Source organism: Protopterus annectens, chromosome 1.part0 (assembly GCF_019279795.1).
Source record: "Protopterus annectens isolate FY-2018-M chromosome 1.part0, PAN1.0, whole genome shotgun sequence".
Lineage (NCBI taxonomy): Eukaryota > Metazoa > Chordata > Ceratodontiformes > Protopteridae > Protopterus > Protopterus annectens.
In genome coordinates, this window is record NC_056725.1 from 1584712407 (window position 1) to 1584734585 (window position 22179).

The 22179-nt window shown below is 40.5% G+C and overlaps 1 protein-coding gene across 4 annotated transcripts in view; it reads left to right on the forward strand.

The window, feature by feature from the left end:
* Positions 1–22179, forward strand: part of TOM1 (target of myb1 membrane trafficking protein) — a 1917838-nt gene that overhangs the window by 1250326 nt on the left and 645333 nt on the right. For all 4 annotated transcript variants that reach the window (XM_044068060.1, XM_044068069.1, XM_044068077.1 and 1 more), the window contains exon 9: positions 1858–1897. In XM_044068060.1, coding sequence (XP_043923995.1) covers positions 1858–1897 — 40 coding nt within the window. The remainder of the gene's footprint in view (positions 1–1857; positions 1898–22179) is intronic.

The window sequence follows — 22179 nt, forward strand, 5'->3', positions numbered from 1 at the left end:
ATGAGCACAGCTGCGCCCAATTTACCTCAGATTTTGCAATACTTAACTGAGATGCTTCACAAGGGCCTGTCTTTTTCCTCCATTAAAATCCACACCTCAACCATTTCAGCTCATTATAACACAGAACCTCCCCTCTTTTCTCATCTACTGCTCAAGCAGTTCCTCAGAGGGGCCAAAAATTTGAGACCACCCAGGAGAGCTCCAACCCCAGCCTGGGACCTTAACTTTGTCTTGGAGAAACTCACTCTACCTCCTTTCAAGCCATCTGCTACTGCATACTTAAAATTTCTTTCTTGAAAAACAGCTTTCTGAAGGATATCTGAATTACAGGCCCTTATGGCAGTGGAGTCTTTCATTATCTTTCATGCGGACAGGGTGTCCCTCAGAACCAATCCGTCCTTCATGCCCAAGGTGGTATCCAGTGTGGTTCTTAATCAGTCCATTCATTTGCCAACCTTCTTTCCCAATCTACAGAATAAAGGGGAATGGATACTGCATTCCTTAGATGTGCACAGATAACTTAGATTCTACTTGGACAGGACTAATCCGCAAAGAAAATCTGAACAACTGCTGGTGGCATTTGCTGCAGGGGCAGAGGGGAAGGCTATTTCAACGCAAACCATTTCTAAATGTATAAGCCACTGCATTCATTTCTGCTATAAGCACCATGGAAAACCTATCCCCAGGGGATCAGACGTCACTCCACCAGGGCTGCATCTACCTCTACAGCCTTTCTCAGAGGTGTCCCTACCAGGGACATCCTAGAAGCTGCTACCTGGAGTTCTGTACATACTTTCACCAAGCATTATCATTTGCCAATTTTCTCTAAATCCAGAGTTGGCTTTGCCACTGCAGTCTTGCAGGGCCTTATAGATGGCCTTAATGCTATCTAAATTCCTCCTCCCAACCGTAGCTTTGGGAATCTACCCAAATGTAATGACTGCAGCAGTGAAACATGAAGAACATAGTACAGTTGTGTACACTAAATGTAGATGTTTGTGTATTCACTGTTGAAGTCCTGGTTACCCTCCCTCCAACCCTTAACTTCTTTTGGCTATACCTCTACTTTCCTTTACTATGCTTAAAAGCCTTTTTGGTGTATTTGCTTTTTTGTTGGAGGTATATCTTTGTACTTTTATATTTAATTGCTTCCCATTAGGGGGGCACCTGACATCTGGGGCAAGAAAATGTGATGTAATGGCATCAGCTGCGTGTTTTATACCCCTGACGACCTGACGTCATGGAAGAAGGGACAGCAACCAACGCAGGACCCAAGACTTTGTTAATCAGGCTGACTGAGGGCTACCTGCAGGCAGATAACCCAAATGTAATGACTGCAACAGTGAGTACACTTGAGCATCTACATTTATGGTAAGTGTACACAACTGTACTTTCTAATGAAGTCCCAAGCATTGAGGGATGAAAGTACTCAACCATTTAAGCTGTATTGCTTTTGTTTCTTTCTATGAACTTTCTTTGACTGTTTTTCATTTGCTACTACTGGGTTCTCTGGTACATCTTCCTCTGGATTAACTGGTGTACACTATGTGAGCCTTTTCGTTGTTCGTAGTTTACGAAGTGGCTGCACGGACACACATTGCTTTTTTGTTTTATTACCCCATGTTTAACACATTCCTACTAAATGTACAATATTAATTGCACATTGTTCTGGTAATATAGCCTGGTACAGCGTACACTGCATGCAAATTTTTACGTGAAAAGTAGATGGACCTGTTTCTAGCAGTAAAGAAAGAAAGTATTACTGGTGTTTGTGCTACACACAATGTGGATTTACATGCATATGTATATATAATTTGCTTTCTATCTGATTATAATATTGTTTTATTTTGTTTATAGATTTGAACGGTACCGAGTAGGACAAAGTATTAATAACAAAGTAAGTGAGCAGTTTATTTTACATTTGATAACTAGATGGGTGTACTGGTCCAAGAATTCTTTTAAGACATGACTCTGGCCATGTATCTTTAGCACTGCAGTAGTATGAGAAAACATTACAACAGTTTCAATGGACACACGGTAACTATGCACATGTAACAATGCAGTAAGAAAGGCAGTAGTAGCCAAATCATAAAATTAAGAAATTAGAAAAATTCAGACAAGTTGTGGTATCAGTACCAACATGCTAGAGAGAGAGTATGAAGAAAGTGGTAAACTGATGTAATGTTCTAGAATACAAACAGAAAAAGTGGTGAGAGAAGTAGTCCAAGGAGGGAAGAGTGCTCAGAAATAAGAAACAGACATTTGTTAATGTACAGGGAAAGGTGGTTTGTGCTCATTAGGAGAGTCCAAGGAAACATATTACATATGTATGTATTGATACTGCACACCAAGCTAAAATGGTGCACTCTGTCACTGGCTTTTGCATCAGTCACACAGTTTGCATTGTGAGCATAGTATTCATCATGGAGAGGTTCTCATCTTTGATGCCTGAATCACTGCAACCTTCCAGATGTGCGTGCTGATGCCCATACCTCTCAATTGTCCAGATTTTTGCCTCGTATTTTTGGTCTGTTCCTTGTAAAAATTGTGGTTTTCTGACAAATCACTGAGGGTTGACGTCACTAAATAATGACATAAGTTTGAGTTTCACACTTCATATCATTCAGAAAATGTATATTAACACAAATCATGTAGGTCTAGCAACTTTCTGTGTTTATATGAGCAGTTTTTAAAATATGTCCCTATTTTTGTCCCTTTGCCCCCATTATTTTAGGCCTTGTCCAGATTTCTTGTGCTAAGAGGTTGAAAGGTATGCTGATGCCAAGTCATGAACCAGGAGCCACATGACAGTTCCTCTGTTTCTGAGACTTGAGGATGATGTGAAACACTGCTAGCACTCTAAACCAGCCATTCATATTTGAAGGAAGAATTTATAAGGGCTTCTTCAACTCTTTCAAGACAGCAGCTGTGAAAATTGCTGAGTGGTTAGACCAGGGGAAGGGTCTCTGTCATGATCCCAAGCTAGGCTCATACCAGTGTGAGTTGATAAGGAGTTATATTCCTCTATGTCAGTCATATTTCCTTTCTAAGTCCATCTGTTACGTGATCTCATATCCTTGAGTCACATGTTCACTGTCAACTGATGAGAGGCCAAGCTTGCACCTGTTTTCAGCTGATGAGAGGGTAGTGGGAGATGCATCCCACAAAACCACCTTGGGGATACATGCTTGGGTGTACATGCCAACTGACTTTTGCTAATGTATTCAAAGTTTTCCCACGTCATCATTTTACTTGGAGCAGTCCTTCAACCGTTTATACATGCTCAGAAGTTGTAGTGGGGACTTTTCTTCCTTTTAAGTCATTCATGAATTGCTGGGAAGGTCAGGAAGGCTCTCGTACCTCATGTTTCCTACTTTGTTTCACTGGGCCATCCCCGAATTTGAATGGCCATCAGTTGTCCAGCATCTGAGTGGATCTGTCCTAAAAGGAGTGTATGCTTACATAGCATCTGCTGATTTCCACTGCTTGGCCTTGTGTAGGTACTGCTTCTGACATGCACTTCCCCTAGGCTGCGGGACCTCAGGGGCTGACATTAATGTGTTTGGCATTTTACACAGCAATAAAGAATAGGCAGCCCCCTGTTAGAGCTGGTGTTTCAGTGGTAGAATTAAAGGTAGACTAGTGTCTGCCTCCCTCCTGTGTCTTGCAAAATCTAATCTGAAGACCCAAAATTCCTTGTCTGTGAAACAAAGAAGCACATCTCCCAAAGCAGTAATACTGTTTGGCATGAAAACTCTGCACAGGCTGTAGTGAGTAATCCATGTTGTAAACAGTCTGCCGTATGAGTCATGAATTTTCTTATTTACTTGTTAACACATTTTTATTTCTTATAGCCATGTCATAAATATGTCATTCTTTTCTTTAATAATTTCTAAAAGCATTTGTAGTCTTCAGTTGACCTTTCAATTAACTGTAGAACTGGTCTTCTGTTTTTACACTTCTTGTCTGCAATTGTGAGTTTTCTCTTCCACTTCTTTCATTATCCATAATGCTAACTCCTCTTCTGTGTAATATATCTACAGTTTGACCATTGTTTGTTGTAGTGCCCAGCTTTTTGCCATTCTTGACATGAGCCTGATTTGATTTTGATCGTAAGGCCAGTGTGAGATGCTGCAAGACTAATAGTATTGATTAGGATAGCAGCCTTATGAGAAGAACTGTGATAGTGTTAGAAAATGTTTCTGTTGTAGGCAGCTTTGGTGCCAAAGAGGGATACAGCCATGACTACAGCCCAGCTGATCCAGGTTTTATTAGCAGCTCTGGTCATTGAAAGAGTGTCAGGGGAGGGTGGGTGTACCTATCCAAAGGGGGGTAGGGGCTGCATGTGCATTTCCATCAGTGATCTCTGGTGGAGACTGGAGAAGCTGACATAGGGGGGCATAGTCCAAAGAAGGAAAAAGGGTAGGGACATGACTGAGCTGCTGAGGAGGTAGGATAAAATGCCACATGTTCACATTGCATAACAGCCCTTCGGGTGCGTCCACACAACTATAGAGAGGGAAGAGGGACATAAGTAGGCCAAAAATACCCCCCCCCCAAAAAAAAAAGAAAACCCTCACGGAAGGTAATGGCAAGTCCCGTGGGTTCCTTAAGTTCCAGTACTGGCCCCAGCTTGAATCAGTTAAGCTGGGAAGCTGAGAGGAAGCTGGTACACCCATGGATGTACATGGGACACGGGGTTAAAAGGCCATAAAATGATGCAGGGAGCACCCCCCCCCCCAAAAAAAAATGTTTCTAGTGTAACAAAACTTGGCAGTTCTACCAGGTGAATGCGTAACAAGTAACAGATTTGGACAGAAAGGGAGATATTATAGCAAGCCAGAACTAAGAATTGGTTTGAGGAGTTGTATCTGGAAAGAGAAAATGGAATTATTGTATGGGAGAGCACACTTAGACAAAGAAATATTAACTGATCCCTTTCAGTCAAGATACCTGAGAGCCAGGTGATGGGAATCAGCTGAGCACCTGTGCCTTTTTAAGGCCAGGAAAAAGTATGGCATTTGTTGCTTGGTTTTAGAATCTAGAAAAGTCTGGATAACACATTTAGTTAGTGTTGTTAGGAAACTGGCAAAAAAAGAGCTCTGCAGAATGTGTAGAATGTCAGTGTCACAACTAACTTAAGAATACAAACCCAATGGAATTTCTTATGCTAATGTATCCATGTAGGACATGATAGAAGCCTAATGTGCAGCTGAAATGCAATCCACTGAAACATGAGACAGCCAAGCAGTGGTTATAGGTACTTGGCCTGCAGTGAAGTAACTTGGTCCATTCCCTGATGTCTCAAAATCCCTTTGGAATTAGAGACTTGAGCTGGAGACCAAACTTCTGGAGATCATGGCAGCTGAAAGAATGAATTAATTTGAGCTGAAGGAAAGGGAAAGGCAGCAAGAGGAAAGGGGGAGTGAGTGTCGAAAAAGAGGGAAGAACGCAGTGCTTGCATGTGTGAGAGACATTTGTCCTTCATGAAAAGCAAATGAGAAATGGGGAAAGATGATCTCTAGATGCTAATGTCTGTACAAACCTGTTTCTTCAGTATGAATAGAATGACTTTGTTTTATTCCAGCATTTGAAAGGGCATGTCATTAGCTCACAGGGCAGTGGATGTTCTGTTGACTTTATCTCTCTCTCAAATGGTAAGATAGTGCATGCTGTGTTGATATCAGATGTGGATTGGTGGAAATGCTTACACTGACTCATGAAGCATGTAGAAAGAAACAGTCCATCGGATGAAGGTGGATAACAATGTGAGTGATTATATTGCAGAAAATAAAAAAGAAACATGGACATGGGAAAGCGAGATCTGATATGGTGCAATATTTATGCAAAGGAGAAAGCCAAATTAGTCAACACAGAAAAGGCAGCCTCAAAGATATTCAAGGAGAAATAGAGGCAAAGGCATCCACATATGGAAAATTTCACAATAAAACAATAAGATCACAAAGAGGGAATGTAGAACAGAAAATTATTCAAGTAGAAGTTAAAAACATAGAAGCTGAAGCTCTGGAATATTTGCGAAGTGAAGGTTTTGGTGAAGAAAGTCTGACACGGGTCATATCACAGCATTATGGAACAACTAGTCCCCAAAGTAAGGAGGAGCAGGAGGCATCTGAAGAAGGAATATGGACATGCGAAGGAAAAGAGATTTAATATGGTGCAATATTTATACAAAGGAGAAAGCTAAACTTATCAGTGCAAAAAGAGCAGCACCATACCTCTCAAATATCCAGATTTTCGCAGAATGTTCAGATTTTTGGCTCATATTTTTGGGGTCTATATTATATCATTGAACGCTTAAAAAAGCGAACGCTGATTGAGCAACCTAATTTAAGCGAAAGCTTACAATCTCGAACTGTCAGATCAGCGATTTTTTTTTCCCAGGGAAAAAAATCGCTGATCCAAAACACATACACACAACACAAGCACACCAAACAAACAGAAATCCACACACATACACCTAAAATCTGATACCTAACCCTACACTAAACTATGCACACACCACTAACTACCCACTTACCTTAACCCTAACCCTAAGGTCCGTCACTATCGCACATTCACCTCACCCGCTCCTTAACCGTAACTCACTTAAATCCGCCCTAACCCTCATGTCCACTCAATCGCACACACACCTAACCCGAGCCCTAATCCTAACTCACCTAAATCACCCTAACACTCACATCCACACTGAATCCGACCGGTAACTTTCCACCATAACACTGAAAATACCGAAGCAACAGAAACGGACAACCAAATTCTTTCCCTAGGAAAAAATTGAGTTTCTGCTGCTTCGATATTTTGCAGTTTCGCGAAAATAAGCTTGATCAGTCAGAGTTTGCTTTTTTAAGCGTTCGAGGATATAATATATAGACCCTATTTTTGGTCTGTTCCTCACAAAATTTGTGTTTTTTTTTACAAATCACTGGGCTGATCTGAGGACTGAAGTCACTAAATAATGACATACAGTGAATATAAAACGTTTACACAGCCCTGTTAAAATGTCAGGTTTTTATGATATTAAAAATGAGACCACAATAAATAATTTCAAAACTTTTCCCACCTTTAATGTTACGTATAACTTGTACAATTCAATTGAAAAACAAATCTTTTGATTTAATTACAACATTCAGTCATCTTGGGTAGGAGTCTGTCAGCATGGCACATCTTGACTTGGCAATATTTGCCCACTCTTCCTTGCAAAAGTGCTCCAAATCTGTCATACTGCGAGGGCATCTCATGTGCACAGCCCTCTTCAGGTCACCCCACAGATTTTCTAATTGGATTTAGGTCTGGGCTCTGGCTGGGCCATTCCAAAACTTTAATTTTCTTCTGGTGAAGCCATTCTTTTGTTGATTTGGATGTATGCTTGGGGTCATTGTCATGTTGAAAGGTGAAATTCCTGTTCATCTTCATCTTCCTGGCAGGTGCCTGAAGGTTTTCTGTGAAAAGTGACTAGTATTTGGAACTGTTCATAATTCCCTCCACCTTGACTAAAGCCACAGTTCTATCTGAAGAAAAGCAACCCCAAAGCATGATACTGCCACCACTATGCTTCACCGTGCAGATGGTGTTCTTTTGGTGATGTAAAGTGTTGTTTTTGTGCCAAATGTACCTTTTGGAATTATGGCCAAAAAGTTCAACCTTGGTCTCATCAGACCATGAACACATTTTCCCACATGTATTTGGGAGACTTGATATATTGTTTTGCAAATTTTAGCTGGGCCTAGATGTTTTTCTGTGTAAGAAAAGGCTTCTGTCTTGCAACCCAACCCCATAGCCCAAACATATGGAGAATATGGGAGATTGTTGTCACATGTAGTACACAACCAGTATTTGCCAGAAATTCCTGCAGCTCCTTCAGTGTTGCTGTAGGTCTCTTGGCAGGGCCAGTTTTCATCTTGTCTTTTCAATTTTGGAGGGACGTCCAGTTCTTTGCAACATCACTGTTGTCCCATATTTTCTCCACTTTTTGATGACTGTCTTCGCTGTGTTCCATGGTATATCCAATGCTGTGGAAATTTTTTTGTACGCTTCTCCTGACTGATACCTTTCAACAATGAGATCCCTTTGATGTTTTGTAAACTGTGAACCATGGTTTTTGCTGTAGCAAGCAACTGAGTAAATGTCAGGAAAATCCTACTAGGACAGATGAACTTTATTTGGGGTTAATCAGAGTCTTTTTAATTGATGGCAGGTGTGTACCCAAGAAGAATGAATGCTATAATTAAATCAAAAGGTCCTTCAACAAAGTATTAATTTAAAGGTGTGCACACTTATGCAACCAGCTTATTGTACTTTTTTTTTTTTTTTTTTATATTTTCCCCCTAACAGATTTATTTTTCAATTGAATTGTACAGGTTATAGGTCACATTAAAGGTGGGAAAAGTTTTGAAATTATTTATTGTGATCTCATTTTTTATATCACAAAAACCTGGCATTTTAACAGGGGTGTAAACTTTTTATATCCACTGTACATATGAGTTTCAGACTTCAAATCCTTCGGAAAAGGTATGTTAAAACAAACCCTATTACTCTAGCAACTTTCTAAGTTGTTAATAGCAATATTTAAAATATGTCCCTGTTTTTGGGCCTTTGTCCCCCCCCCCTCCATTTTGTGGGGATTTGTCCAGATTTCTTGCACTAAGAGGTTGAGAGGTATGAGCAGCACCAAAGATATTTGAAGAGAAATATAGGCAAAGACATCCAGATATGGGAACTTTTACTTTACAAAAATAAGAAAACCGAGGAAAAGTAGAAAAGAGGATTAGTAATGGAGAAGTTAAAAAAATAGCACCTGAGGTTATGGATTACCTGCAAAGTAAAGGATTTAGTGTAGGCAATTTAACTCTGGTAGCAACACAACAGGATAAAGTAATGGACACCCAAATTAAGGAGAAACCAGTGAAGCAGGAAACATGTAATCAGTTGACATATGAAGATTCTTTGGATCCCCCCCCCCCTTAGGAAAGATGTACAAAGGTTCTGTTGGAGCTATACAGAAAGGGAAAGAACAGGAAACTGTGGCAACTCTGACACAGTCAATGGCATGCATTGATAGGGCAGTGAGTTCCTGTATGAAAGAGCAACAGGTGACATGGTGAAACTGAAGAGAATGTGGCACAGGAAGAAGCTCTGGAACATTCTGTAGAATGCCTGCAGGAAGTGGGGAACAAAGAATTTGCCCTCAGTTTAGAAGAAAATGATCTAAAAGAAGAGTTACTTGATTTAGTAGAGATGGAAAGACAGATTAAAAACAATGAAAGAAATAGACTGTAGAAGGTTAGTGAAGCCCCAAAAGTTAGAAGTTTGATAAAATGAACACTTTAAGACTGTCCATAAAGATTCATGTGATATAACAGAAGTAAATAGGATACATTACTGTGCAGCCAAATTAATAACGGAGAAAGTCCTACCACAAGAACACATGGTAGTAAGGGAAAGGATGGGGAGAAATTGAATGCCATCATGGAAGTATTGAATAGAGAAAACTATAAAGCAATTAAGACAAGAAATGTCACTGTTAGAAGAGTATAGGAGAGAGAACTGACCAACCAAAGTACACAGAAAGACAGATGTGATAAAAGCAATGCACAGTATTATAACAGATCAGGATTTGTCATGTACTATTGCAAATAATAAACTAAAAATATCAGTACAGGCAGAAAAGCTTTGAAGATACACAGATAAATATAAAGGAAAAGTACAGAAAAGAATTTATTGATGACCCAAAAAAGTTTCATAGAGAATTGGGAAACAAGGTAAAAGGAATTGAAAGACCACCAAAAAAAGAAGAAATAGATACATTTTGGAGAAACATAACTTCTTCTTCTTCTTTCGGATTTTTCCTGGTTAGGGGTCGCCATAGCGGATCACCTGTCCGCTCATGATTGGCGGTGGAGTTTTATGGTGTCGAGTTGCCAGTCCGGCGCCCAATCTTCCACAGAATGCACACACACACGCACGCACTCACACCTAGGGCCAATTTAGAGTGTCCAGTCCATCTACAGCATGTCTTCGGGATGTGCGAGGAAACCGGAGCACCCGGAGGAAACCCATGTGACTACATGGAGGACATGCAGACTCCACACAGAAGGCACCCCAGCTGAGGATTGAACCGGAGAACCTCTTGATGTGAGGCGGCAATGCTAACTGCTGCACCACCGTGGCCGCCCCCATCCTGTGGAACATAACAAAGATGCTAAATGGATAGATGAAGTTAAAGAAAGACTAAGAAGTTCAAATGTACAGGATATGAAATGGGATGAAGTAACGGCCAAAGAGATTGAAACAAAGTTAAGAAACGCCTGTAATTCAAAAACCCCGGGTCCAGATGCAGTACCTAACTTCTGGCTAAAAGTATTAACATCTTTGCATGAAGATTTAGCTATGAGTAAGAACTATTTATATGCTCACCCTGCACAGACACCAGCCTCACTAATAACAGGAAAAACAATGCTCCTACATAAGAGTGACCCTGCAAACTACCCTAAAAGTTATAAACCAATAACTTGCCTTCTGACAACGTGTAAACTGTACACTGGAATTGATGGCAAAAGAGTTTCTAGTCATTTAGAAGAAAACTCAGTTATGGCAGTAGAACAAAAGGGTAATAAAAGAAAGTCATATTGAAGAAAGGATCATTTGTTGTTAGTCATAGTGGAGAACTTTAAAAAGGGGAAGAATATAAGTATGGCATGGATAGACTACAAAAAAAAAAACATTTGACAGTATCCTACATTCATGGATAAAAGTGTGCTTAAAACTGTATAAGATACACCTTACACTGATTAACTACATCACATTGACCATGACACATTGGCTAACCACTTTTGCAGTTATTCCAGAGATAAAAGTCCAGAGGGGGATATTCCAGGGTGACTCTCTGTCACTGCTGTTCTTTTGCCTTGCCCTGTCTGCATAACAGATTAGGTAATGGCTATAATTTGTCTCCCAGAAAGCAACAGTGTGAAAAGACTTCTCATCTTCTCTTTGTCGATGAGTTCAAACTGTATAGCTCATCAGATGAGGAACTGAAAGCACAATTGCAAGTAGTCAGAACTTTTTTCAGATGATATAAGAATGTCATTTGGCCTTGATAAATGTGCAAAAGCAACCTTTAAAGCAGGAAAGCTACAGCACAATGAAAACATCAGTTTGGGACAGGAATGTGATGTAAAAGAACTTGAGCAAGAGGGAGTGTATAAATATTTAGGAAGTGATAATGGATCAGCAATAAAACATGAACAAATGCAAATAAACCTCAATAAGGAATATTTTAGAAGACTTAAATTAATCCTGAAAACAGTGTTGACATCTAGGAACAAAGTTCATGCTGTAAACCAAATTGCTTTTCCTGTCCTAACTTACAGTTTTGGAGTGATTCACTGGCCCCAAAAGGTGTTGGATAAATTGGACAGGAAAACAGGAAGGATGCTTCATGCTCACCAAATGATTTATAAAAATCAGTGTGTACCAAGATTATATATTACCTGTGCCGATGGAGGTATGGGCCTCCTTGAAATTGATTACATGTATAGATCTGCAATAATGAGACTGCATACATATCTGCTGACTTTACAAGACCCAAACTTAACGAAAGTTTTGAAACATGAGGAGAATAAATCCAAGATGACTTCCCTTCTTAGTTTAGCAGAAGCATAGCAGCATCAAGTAGGAATGGAAATCAAAGCAGATGTAGTTAAAAATCAGGCAGAAAATGAATGTGTCAAAAAACAGAAGAAAAAATATAATGTGAAGGATCAGATGAGAAGGCAAGAAATGTGGAAAATGCATAAATATAGTTGCAAATATAGGAAACTCCTGGAACAACCTCCTGTTGATCAGGACTGAACACAGGAATGGTTAAGGAGACACAAATTCAAACCAAAAGATGAAAGGTTAATACTGGTGTCCCAAGATAGTGGACTATGTACACGTTGGTTTACAAAGTCCATTGAACATGTGGGAGAAACAAACAAATGCAAGTTTTGTAAAATAGAATTGAAAACAGTTGTTGCATACCTTGTTGCTGGTTGTGGCATACTAATGGCAGAAGGACTGTGTACTGAAAGTCATAGTAATGTGGCAAGACTGTTTCACTGGGGAGTGTGCAAACATAATATTGAAGTAGCTGAAAAACACTGGAAACATGAGCCACAAAACATAGTAAAAAATGATGAAGTCTACATCACATGGGGACACCCATTACGAACAGTTCAAAAATGTGAGAAAACCAGATATAGTGGTCTATGAAAAGAAGACAAAAGTAGCATTGATCTTTGAAATTTCTACACCAGTGGCTACAGTGTTTTGTGTACAGAGAGACACAAAGTCATAAAATATCAGGATTTGCAGGCAGAAATTAGAGCAATGTGGAAGAAAGATACCCAGCCATTCCAATAGTAGGAGCAACGGGTCTTATAAAAAACAATGTACAATCATATTTAGATATGTTACCGATACACGTAACTCCATACAAGTTACAAAAAGAGTCATTACTGGGAACAGCACTTCTGGCTGACATCAAAGATTGAAACAATTCTAATTTCATGAACTTTAATCATACTTTGACTTATGAATGGGGTCCATTCCCGTCATGGTATTAGAAACCAAAAAGATTTGGATAAATTAAAAAAAAAATAAACATTTGCATTTATTTCCATTTACATACATTATACATTATGTATATGTTTTCTTTCATTATAGCAATTCTCCTTTAGCTCAACACTACATAAATTGCTCAATTCCTGCATTTCCTTAAACCTCACTCCTCCTGAAAATTATTATGCATTTTTTCCCACAAATTCAGTTTAATTCTGTATAATCTATGCCTTCCCTTTTCTAAGTATCCCATTTCCAGTTCTTTTATCTCTCTTACCATATTCAATACTTCAAATACAGTTTGTTTAGATTTGGATTTCCATTTTCTAGTAATTGCTTTTTTGGCACCCAGTAGACTTAAACTTAGCAATGCCTTACTATTACTGGGCAATGCAAATCCCGTGTTTCAGCTCAAAAGAATCATTTCCTTAGTTACACCCATTTACTCCCACAATATTTCTGACAGAGTATTCTGAAGAGAATTTTTTAAAACTTGTCACCTCATTACAATCCCAAAACACATATTCCCAGTTACCTCTTTCTTCCCCATACATCGCAAACATTTGCTATCTACCTGAGCTAAAATTCTCTGGAGTCTGCTTAGGGTATAAAATGCCTAAGCAAATACTTCCAAGCAAAAATCCTAAACCTTCCTGACTTTGTTGCATACTTGGGAGCTGTATATATGTCCTCCCTTTGCTCCTTTGTAATTTGTTTTTTCAGTTCTCTTCCCAATCTTTTCTAACCTTGTCTGATTGATTCTTATAATTATCATGCAATATTTTAAATGTCCTATTAATTATCCTCTTTTTTGCAGCAGCCACTGTTTTAGATTCAACTAAAAATGATTCCAGAGCAGGTCTTTCACTTAGGATTCCTTATCCCTTTTTCTTTGCCTGTACCCTTATATAAATCATTGGTAGGGAGGGCAGTCTCTAACGTACAGCCCACATTTAGTTTTGGCCTCTGTTACCTTTCCCTGTCTAGTTATTTGCTCCCAATACTTTGGTCCTTTGGTAGTATTTTCCAGTAAATTCCAGCTCCCCTTTGTCATCCCAATTGGCAACATTTCCTTTCTCCATTCCAGCGTTGGCTTAGTTCTAAGAATAGTTTATACAGTTTTTATGAATATAGTATTGTGTATGGTTGCCATTCTTCTCAAGGATCTGTACACACAATCCCACACTCTCCCTATTTCTTGAATTCCATCCCTCCATTATCTTCCCTTTCCACCATGAATTATAACCTTCTGCTTGTGTTATGTATGCGAGCCTTAACTGCATAGTTTTAGAATATCTCTTCAAATCACGTAATCCTAAACCACCTTGTTGTATTGGGTGGGTCAACTTATCCTACTTAACTCTTGCCCTTGTCCCCTTCCAGATAAATTCCTTCATCTCTTTAATTATTGTTCACAACTTCTATACTTAATAAAGCTATGTCTGACCTGTGTATGAAAGTATAGGGTCTAAAAAACATTTTCACTTCTTGTATCTTACTATCCATATCCATAAATAAGAACTTCCAGTTTCTTAGTATTTTGTATTATCTTTTGCTTAGTCTCTTCCCACGTGCATATCCTTAGCTGCTATAACAGAATCTTTTTTAATCCATACTTCTAAATTCTTCATTTTAGTATGTCTCCATGAATATTGGTATTGCTGGACCAATTCATGTGTGGGTACATAGTTTACACCTATAGCCTTTGTTTTATTTTTAATTGTATAGCCTGAAAATACTAAGCATGTCTCAAAATCTTCCACAACACTGATATGTTCTTTTCTGGATTTATCAAGTACAAAATAATATCATCTACAAATAAAGCAACTTTTCTTGAACACAGTGCCAATTGTATCACTGAATTTCCAAGTCATTTATTTCCTTTGCCAGTGGCTGTAAATATAAAGCAAATATAAAAGGGGACAGAGGACATCCCTGCCTGGTTCATCTGTTCAAACACATCTTATTGGAGAGGAACCCTTCCACTTTAATTCTTGCCTCCAGTTTCTCATATATCCTCCTAATTAACCTTATTGTGTCAGGGAATGGAAATGCTTCCATTACCCTACTCATAAAATCCCAGCTTATTCTGTCAGGTTATTTCTTCGAGACCCACCAACAATAGCAGTGTTTTATTACCTTCTGCTTACCATTGGATCATCATTGTTCTGTTAATGTTGTTAAATGTGTGCCCCCCCTCCACAAAATCACATTGTTATATGTCGATGAATTTTGGCAACACATTTGTCTTTCAGCTAGTATAGATATAAACACATTATAGTCATGCTTTTAAATTGAAATGAGTCTGATGTATATTTACTCCTTTTGGGTTATAGGGCCACCAGAGCTATCTTCCATGATGCTGGTGCCCCCACCCTTTTAAGATATTATTAAACAAAATCTTCCATATCTTTATCACTTTCTTCCCCCCAAACTCCCAGACTTTCACAAGAACGCCATCTGTTCCTGGAGACAATCCGGCTAATTGATTGTACATCACCTTTTTTTTCTCATTTCCTATTGTCTTAAGTATTAGTTTTTTAAGCCTCATACATCATTTACATTTAAGCCTCTAAATCTTGGCATAGTTGCATTGCTCACAAATATTTTCCCTTGTGTTCTTTTAGATTCCACTTTCCTTTGATTAATCATAACATTTCCAAATTATCCTACTATAGGATCTCTAGTTAATTTCCTTGTCATAGAATCCTTAAGTTTGGCAACAACACTTTTTGTTTTCTGTTGCTTAAGTCATTGTGCTAAAAAAAATTGTGCTCTTGAGTTATTATTGCTGTTAAGCAACTGTTGATGTGAAGTTGTTTTATCTCGCCGTTCATTCTTACAGATGGGTTCGGAGCCGATCCTCGGCTCCGAGTCCGCCTACTACAAAGCTCGAGGTTTACAGACAGCTTGAGGCCAAGTCCCTATCTCACGATGCACCTAGAGTTACCTCAGATCTAGTTTGCTGCTGCAATAGATCGGAGGTTCCTTGCACAGCTTAGGCAAGTATAATTCTTTTCAGATATTTCTAAAAAAATATTTAGAGTTAGTATTTGATAGAGTTTAATAGTGATAGCCTTATAGTTGTTAGTCGAGATATTTTTTCTCTTTTTGGCCTCGTTTTTTTCATAGGCCTTTAATATTACCCTCCCCTTTGGTGTGCCTTTATATCATTGTATAGCTTCTAGTTAAATAATTACTTAGTGTGTGTGTGTGTGTGTGTGTGTGTGTGTGTGTGTGTGTGTGTGTGTGTGTGTGTGTGTTTTAATAGTTAGTACATTGTTATTCAGCTCATTTGTTATTTAGGGCTTATTTAGATAATTTAGCTTACCAGTTTAACGTTGTTAGTTTTTTGGGTGTGGCTAGTCTCCTTTAAGTACAGTAGTTTAATGTTGTTTACTGTATACCTGATTGTGGCTGACCAGGATAAGGATAAGCTTTCTAAGTCAGGATTTAAAAAGTGTCCAAAATGTGGACAGAAGATGTCTGTGACAGATAGTCACATTAATTGTGTGTATTGCCTCAGAGCCTTGCACTTACAGGAAAGCTGCTCCATTTGTTATTCTTTTTCTTCCAGAGTTCTCCAGAAATGAAAAAGAAAACGTATAGATAGAGGATTTCTTAAACCGTCGTTTCAGGAAACTTTGAGTGACCAGGGTACTTCTAGTAAGTCTTCAGAGTCTTCCAAGACTACTTCTTCCTCTTCTTCGGAAGTTAAAAAATCTAAAAAAGAGTCAACGTTGGCTCCAAAGCCCTCGGAGCCGAGTGTCTTGTCAGAACCGGTCCCTAGTCCTGGAACTGGTGTTCAAAGTCCTAAAATCACCTGTTCTACAGTCAGTACCTCCATCCATCCATTCATCTCAATCCTCGATCAGCATGTCCGATTTGGATGTGGATCATATGGTGCAAAAGTTGCTGCAGGCACCGGCATTCATTAAATTTTTGTTGGCTCTGACCCAGGTGGTTTCAGAGCCTAAAACTGTAATGCCATCAACTTCTTTTCCTCCTCCAAGCCGTACCGGTCCTTTGGAGCCGGACCTGATGATTGTTGACCCTTCGGAGCCAACGCCTGTTCCAGTGCCTTTGGTTCAGTTTACTCGGACTTCCTCGGTGCAGATTGAGGAGTCTAGGAGCCAACACTCCTGTCGGGTCTGGGGTGGATAGTCAGACCGACATGTTAGTTCTGACTTTGCCTCTCGGGGCCTTGACTCGGATGAGTTCGGCTCCTACTTCTGGTTTAGAGCCCACTGTGCCAGTGCTGAGGGGATCAGTGGTTTCTTTGGTTCCAGTGGTCTCTTCTCATCGGAGCAGAGGTGCCTTCAAAGCCATGAGAAGAGTTATGTCTCTTAAGACATCTACAACTTCAGGTCCAACTATCTCCTCCCCAAAAGCACCTGTGTCCACTTCTTTTTCACAGATCCTTTCTAAGAGTATAGACCCAGAGCCTCAGGAAGCCCCATTGGGTGGCCCCTGCTCTTCCGAGACCTCATCAGAAGTTTCCACTGATGAGGTTCCCAGGAAGAGAATCTGTAAGAAGAAGCACTTACACTCCCCACAGGAGTCTCTCACATCTGATACCGACTTAGATAAATCAGAATGGTCCCCACGGTCCCCCTCTGAGGCTATCTCATATGCTGAGATATTAGAAGTCCTTAAGCAGAGGGGTGACTGGCAGTCCACCAACCCTACTAAAGATGAGTCTGTTCTCCTGAAGGCTTTCGGGTCTCAACCCTCCACCTCTTGGGTTCTCCGCCCTTCGATGAGCTCATGGAGCTGGTTTCATGAAGGGCGTGGGAGTCTCCGGACACCATAGAGCCTGTCCCTAGGAGGCCTAATAAATTTATTTCTGCTCCCCAGGAAAAGTCACCAAAGAGGAGATGTTGGAAACTTCTTCCTCTATCCATTCTACTAACAGAGATTCTAGGATCATGGATAGATACGGGAAGCGCACATACAGTTCAGCGACTTTTGCCTTGCGTTCACCTAACTATCTCACTCATTTTACAAGACTGCAAAGAGATCTTCTAAAAGAGCTTGGAGATGCTCTTCAGGGTACAGTAGCTGCAGGAGCTTCAGACAAAGTTGCCTCCCAGCTTGCTACCCTCAATTCCATAGTGAACTCATCCATGAGTCTCATTTCATATGCAGCTGATGGAACGAGTAGGGCAGCGGGTACAGGAATTGCTCTTAGGAGACATTCCTGGATGCACGTCTGTTCCTTCTTGGAGCCCTTTAAGTCATCCTTTGTCAACACCCTTTTTAGTGGCTCGTCCCTTTTTGGGCCCAAGGTTAAGGAAACTTTGACCAGGTGTGAGCAGGAAGGAAAGACTCTTATCTCCCGTCAGAGTCCGTTTTTCCACCCCTACCAGACCCTACCCCAAGGGTCAAAAGGGAGGAAAGATGTGGTTCCGAAAAGCCCAAGGAGCCTTTCTGGACACACGTGGTGAACCCTCCTCCAGGGGCAGAGGAGGGGGCAATAATGGAAGTTCTTTGGGAAGCCCTACCAGCACTCCTGAAAGGAGGCCCGACTGTCCTGCTCTAGAGGCAGTCGGGGGTCGCTTATCTTTGTATCCAGACGCCTGGCTCAAAATAACAAATGACAACTGGATACAAAGTGTAGTTTCCAGAGGATATTTCATTCCTTTCGCCACTCCCCCTCCATTGACAACAAAAATCCCGGACATTCCACCCAGTTACAGGGAACAAGCAACAGTAGGGGTCCAAACATTGCTAAGAAAAAGAGTCATCCAACCAGTCCCAGCAGACCAGACAAGATCCGGAACTTACTCAAGATTCTTTTTAGTTCCAAAAAAGACAAAGGACTGGAGATCTATTTTGGACCTCAGCAGGCTATACAGATCTGTCAAGAAAGAAAAGTTCCGGATGGTCACTCTTCAGTTGATACTTCCCTTCTTAGGAAAAGACGATTGGATGTGCTCGATAGATCTACAGGATGCGTACTACGATGTAAAAATGGCCAGACCATCCAGGGATCATCTACGCTTCCGGCTGGGAGCCAGTCACTAACAGTTTCAAGCCCTGCCCTTTGGTCTCACTACAGCCCCCAGAGTGTTCAGCAAATGTATGGCAGTGGTCACAGCTTACTTGAGGCGTTTAGGATTCCAGGTGTTTCCATACTTAGACGATTGGCTCCTCACTGCCACCACCAGCATCAGCTAATACAAGCCAGGGACACCACTCTTACTTTCTGCAATCATCTGGGCATTACAGTAAATTCAGAAAAATCTGCCTTGTCGCCATCACAACATATCGTTTTTATCGGAGCAGAGTTGGACACCACCACCACTTTGAGACTTCCAGCAGAAAGAGTGTTACTACTTCATCAGCAGTTCCACAACATCTTATCCAAAGACAAGGCTCCAGCATCAGAAGTGCTAAAATTGTTAGGCATGATGGCAGCCGCAATATTAGCGATACCGTTGGGTCGCATGCACATGCGGATTCTGCAGTGGCTATTATTCACTCAATGGTCTTACCAAGAGCTCCCAATGTCTCATCTCATAATGATCACGAACACATGCAAAAAGGATCTTCAGTAGTGATTGACCTCTCCATGTAACGATAGGTCATCCTTTTGTCCTACCCTCCCCAGCGGCCAGAGTGACCACGGATGCTTCCCTGATGGGGGGGGGGGCATTTTCAGGGAACAACAGCCCAAAGCATATAGACCGAACAGGAGACACATCTGCATATCAGTGTCCTGGAGATGAGAGCAGTACTTTTGGCATTGCAGTACTTTCAGGACTCTCTTCCTCTGGGAACATTTGCGATTCAGACAGACATGTCGGTGGTCTGGTATTTGAACAAACAAGGAGGAACCAGGTCCTATCCCCTTTGTCACGAGGCTATAAGAGTATGGCAGTGGGCTACATCCACCCAGCGCTTTCTGTTAGCAACGCACATCCCGAGTAAATCCAATGTGATAGCAGACAAACTGAGCAGAGCAATTTTGTTACCTCATGAGAGGTCCCTCAAGAAAGAGACAGTGGAGAGAATTTTCCACAGGTGGGGCCAGCCTTGCTGCTGCCTTTTCGCCAGCCACATGAACACAAAATGCAGAAGCTACTTTGCCCTGATTCCCCCTCTGGGAGAAGCCCCAAGGGATGCACTCGTACACAATTGGCCTCCGGGTCTCCTCTAAGCATTCCCACCAATTCCCTTGATACCCAAAGTATTGCAGAAAGCAAAAGCCCTGGGAAGGACCATCATTCTAATAGCCCCTCATTGGCCTCGTCAGATTTGGTTCCCCTTCCTTCGACTTCATCTGTTGGAAGAACCTTGGATTCTGGACCTAGTTCCAGATCTTCTGATGCATTTGTCGCGGGTTCTTCATCCCTCTCTTCAGTCCCTGAAATTGACAGCTTCGCTGCTCCAATTCCCAACATAGCTAGGTTCCATAATCTGTCAAATGAAATGCAGCATATATTGCTATCCTCTCATAAGTCCTCTACTAGGAAGCTATACCTTAGCAAATGGAGAAGATTTTCTATATGGGCTTCTCAAAATAACATTGATCCCTACCAAGCCCCTATTTCCTCCATATTAGAGTTTTTGACTATGCTTTTCAGTAAAGAAGCTGCAGCAGGAAAAGTTCAGGTACAACTTGCCGCTATCTCTAATTTTCACCTTGGCTTTGAAGGATTGAACGTAATGTCATATAAGCTATCCAAAGCCTTTCTCAAAGGGACCTTTCATCTTAGACCACCTGTGAAATCCCCTTATTCTCCATGGAATCTAAATTTTATGCTTTCATGCATTATACTCCCACCTTTCGAACCAGCTTCCTCATCTGATTTGAAGTAATTGTCATGGAAGACTATCTTTTTAGTAGGCTTCACTTCTGCCTGTAGTGTGTCAGAGCTTCAGGCCTTGTCCATAAAGCCTCCCTACTTGATTTTCCATACTGACAGTGTCCCTGTGAACAAATCCTTCATTTTTACCCAGAGTCTGTACTGAAACTAACCTTAACCAGATCATAGATTTACCAGTGTTCTTTCCCAAACACACCAACAACTTAGAGTATATGCTGCTCAAGCTTAATGTTCATAGACAGCTCAGATTTTACTTGGATAGAACAAAGGAGTTCAAAAAATCAGAACAGCTTTTCATTTCCTTTTCAGATTCCAGAAAAGGTATGCCAGTGGCAAAAACAACACTGCCTAAATGGTTATCTGTTTATATCACATTTGCTTATTCAGCTGCTAATCTGCCTTTACAACACAAAAATTAAGGCTCATTCTACCAGAGCAGTCTCCACATCTTTTGCTAGGCTTCCTATAGACAACATTTGTGCAGCAGCCACTTGGTCAAGACCTCATACCTTTATCACTCATTACAAAGTTGACAAGGCCTCCAGGGGCAGGGCCTCCATTGGGTCTACTGTCCTGGAAAACATACTCCCGTGAGCCACCCGAGAAAGATGGTGCTTGGGATGTTACCCATCTGTAAGAATGAATGGTGAGATAGAACAACTTCACATAAAGAAGTTTTGTACTCACCATATCGTTCCATGTGAGTTGTTCATCTCGCCTTCATTCTTACTTACCACCCTCCCACCCGCTCCAGTTTTTTTCGAGAATCAAGATGCTAGTTTTATCCTGGTTGCTGAATCTTTCTATGGGTGTTCTCCTAAAGAGTGATAAGAATGGCACATGGTATATGAGGTAACTCTAGGTGCATCATGGGATAGGGACTTGGCCTCGAGCTGTCTGTAAACCTCGAGCTTTGTAGTAGGCCGACTCGGAGCTGAGGATCGGCTCCGAACCCATCTGTAAGAATGAAGGCGAGATGAACAACTCACACGGAACATTATGGTGAGTACATAACTTCTTTTTTGATATTTCTAAACGCATGCATATTATCAAAATGCTTCCTTATTTTGTGTTTAGCATTCTGCAGTTGCTCCTCTTGTTCTGTGAAATTCCCATTATTCTGCAGTACTTTATATTGTTAGCCCCTCTAAGTAATTCGTATTAGTTCTTAACCACAACTCTATCTGTTTTATTTTTCCATATTGTCAACTCCATTTTCATTTTATCCCACTCAGTAACTATATATTCTGAAGAAATTTCTGTCCTCTACTAGCTATCAAATAATTTTTACTACCCATTCTTTGAATTCCTCTCTTTTTAATAGGTAGGTAGCAAATCACCAGTATCTCATTTTTACTTCATTAATCTGCATTTTTGTCTTAGTTGATGGTGGTCCTTGATCTGAGTTTGTCAAAGTTTTCAACTAAATGCACATGCTCTTGTGTAATAATAATTTATACCCAGTCTAGCACAGTTATTATACCTTAGGGAATAATATGTAAATCCTGTCTGAGCTCCTACTGCTCAAATTCACGTCTTCCAAATATGCTCAGAGATTCTGTGGTAAGGAAGAAAGCAATCGATACTTTGCTTGAGGACATGAGAATCTGGTTAACATATCAAGGGTGTGACAGTGCTAATGAATCAGGAGAAAAGGTTGACCTCTAACCGGCTATCAGGCCACAACTGCATAAGATGTGTGAGGGTAGCCAACAGCACACATAGGTAT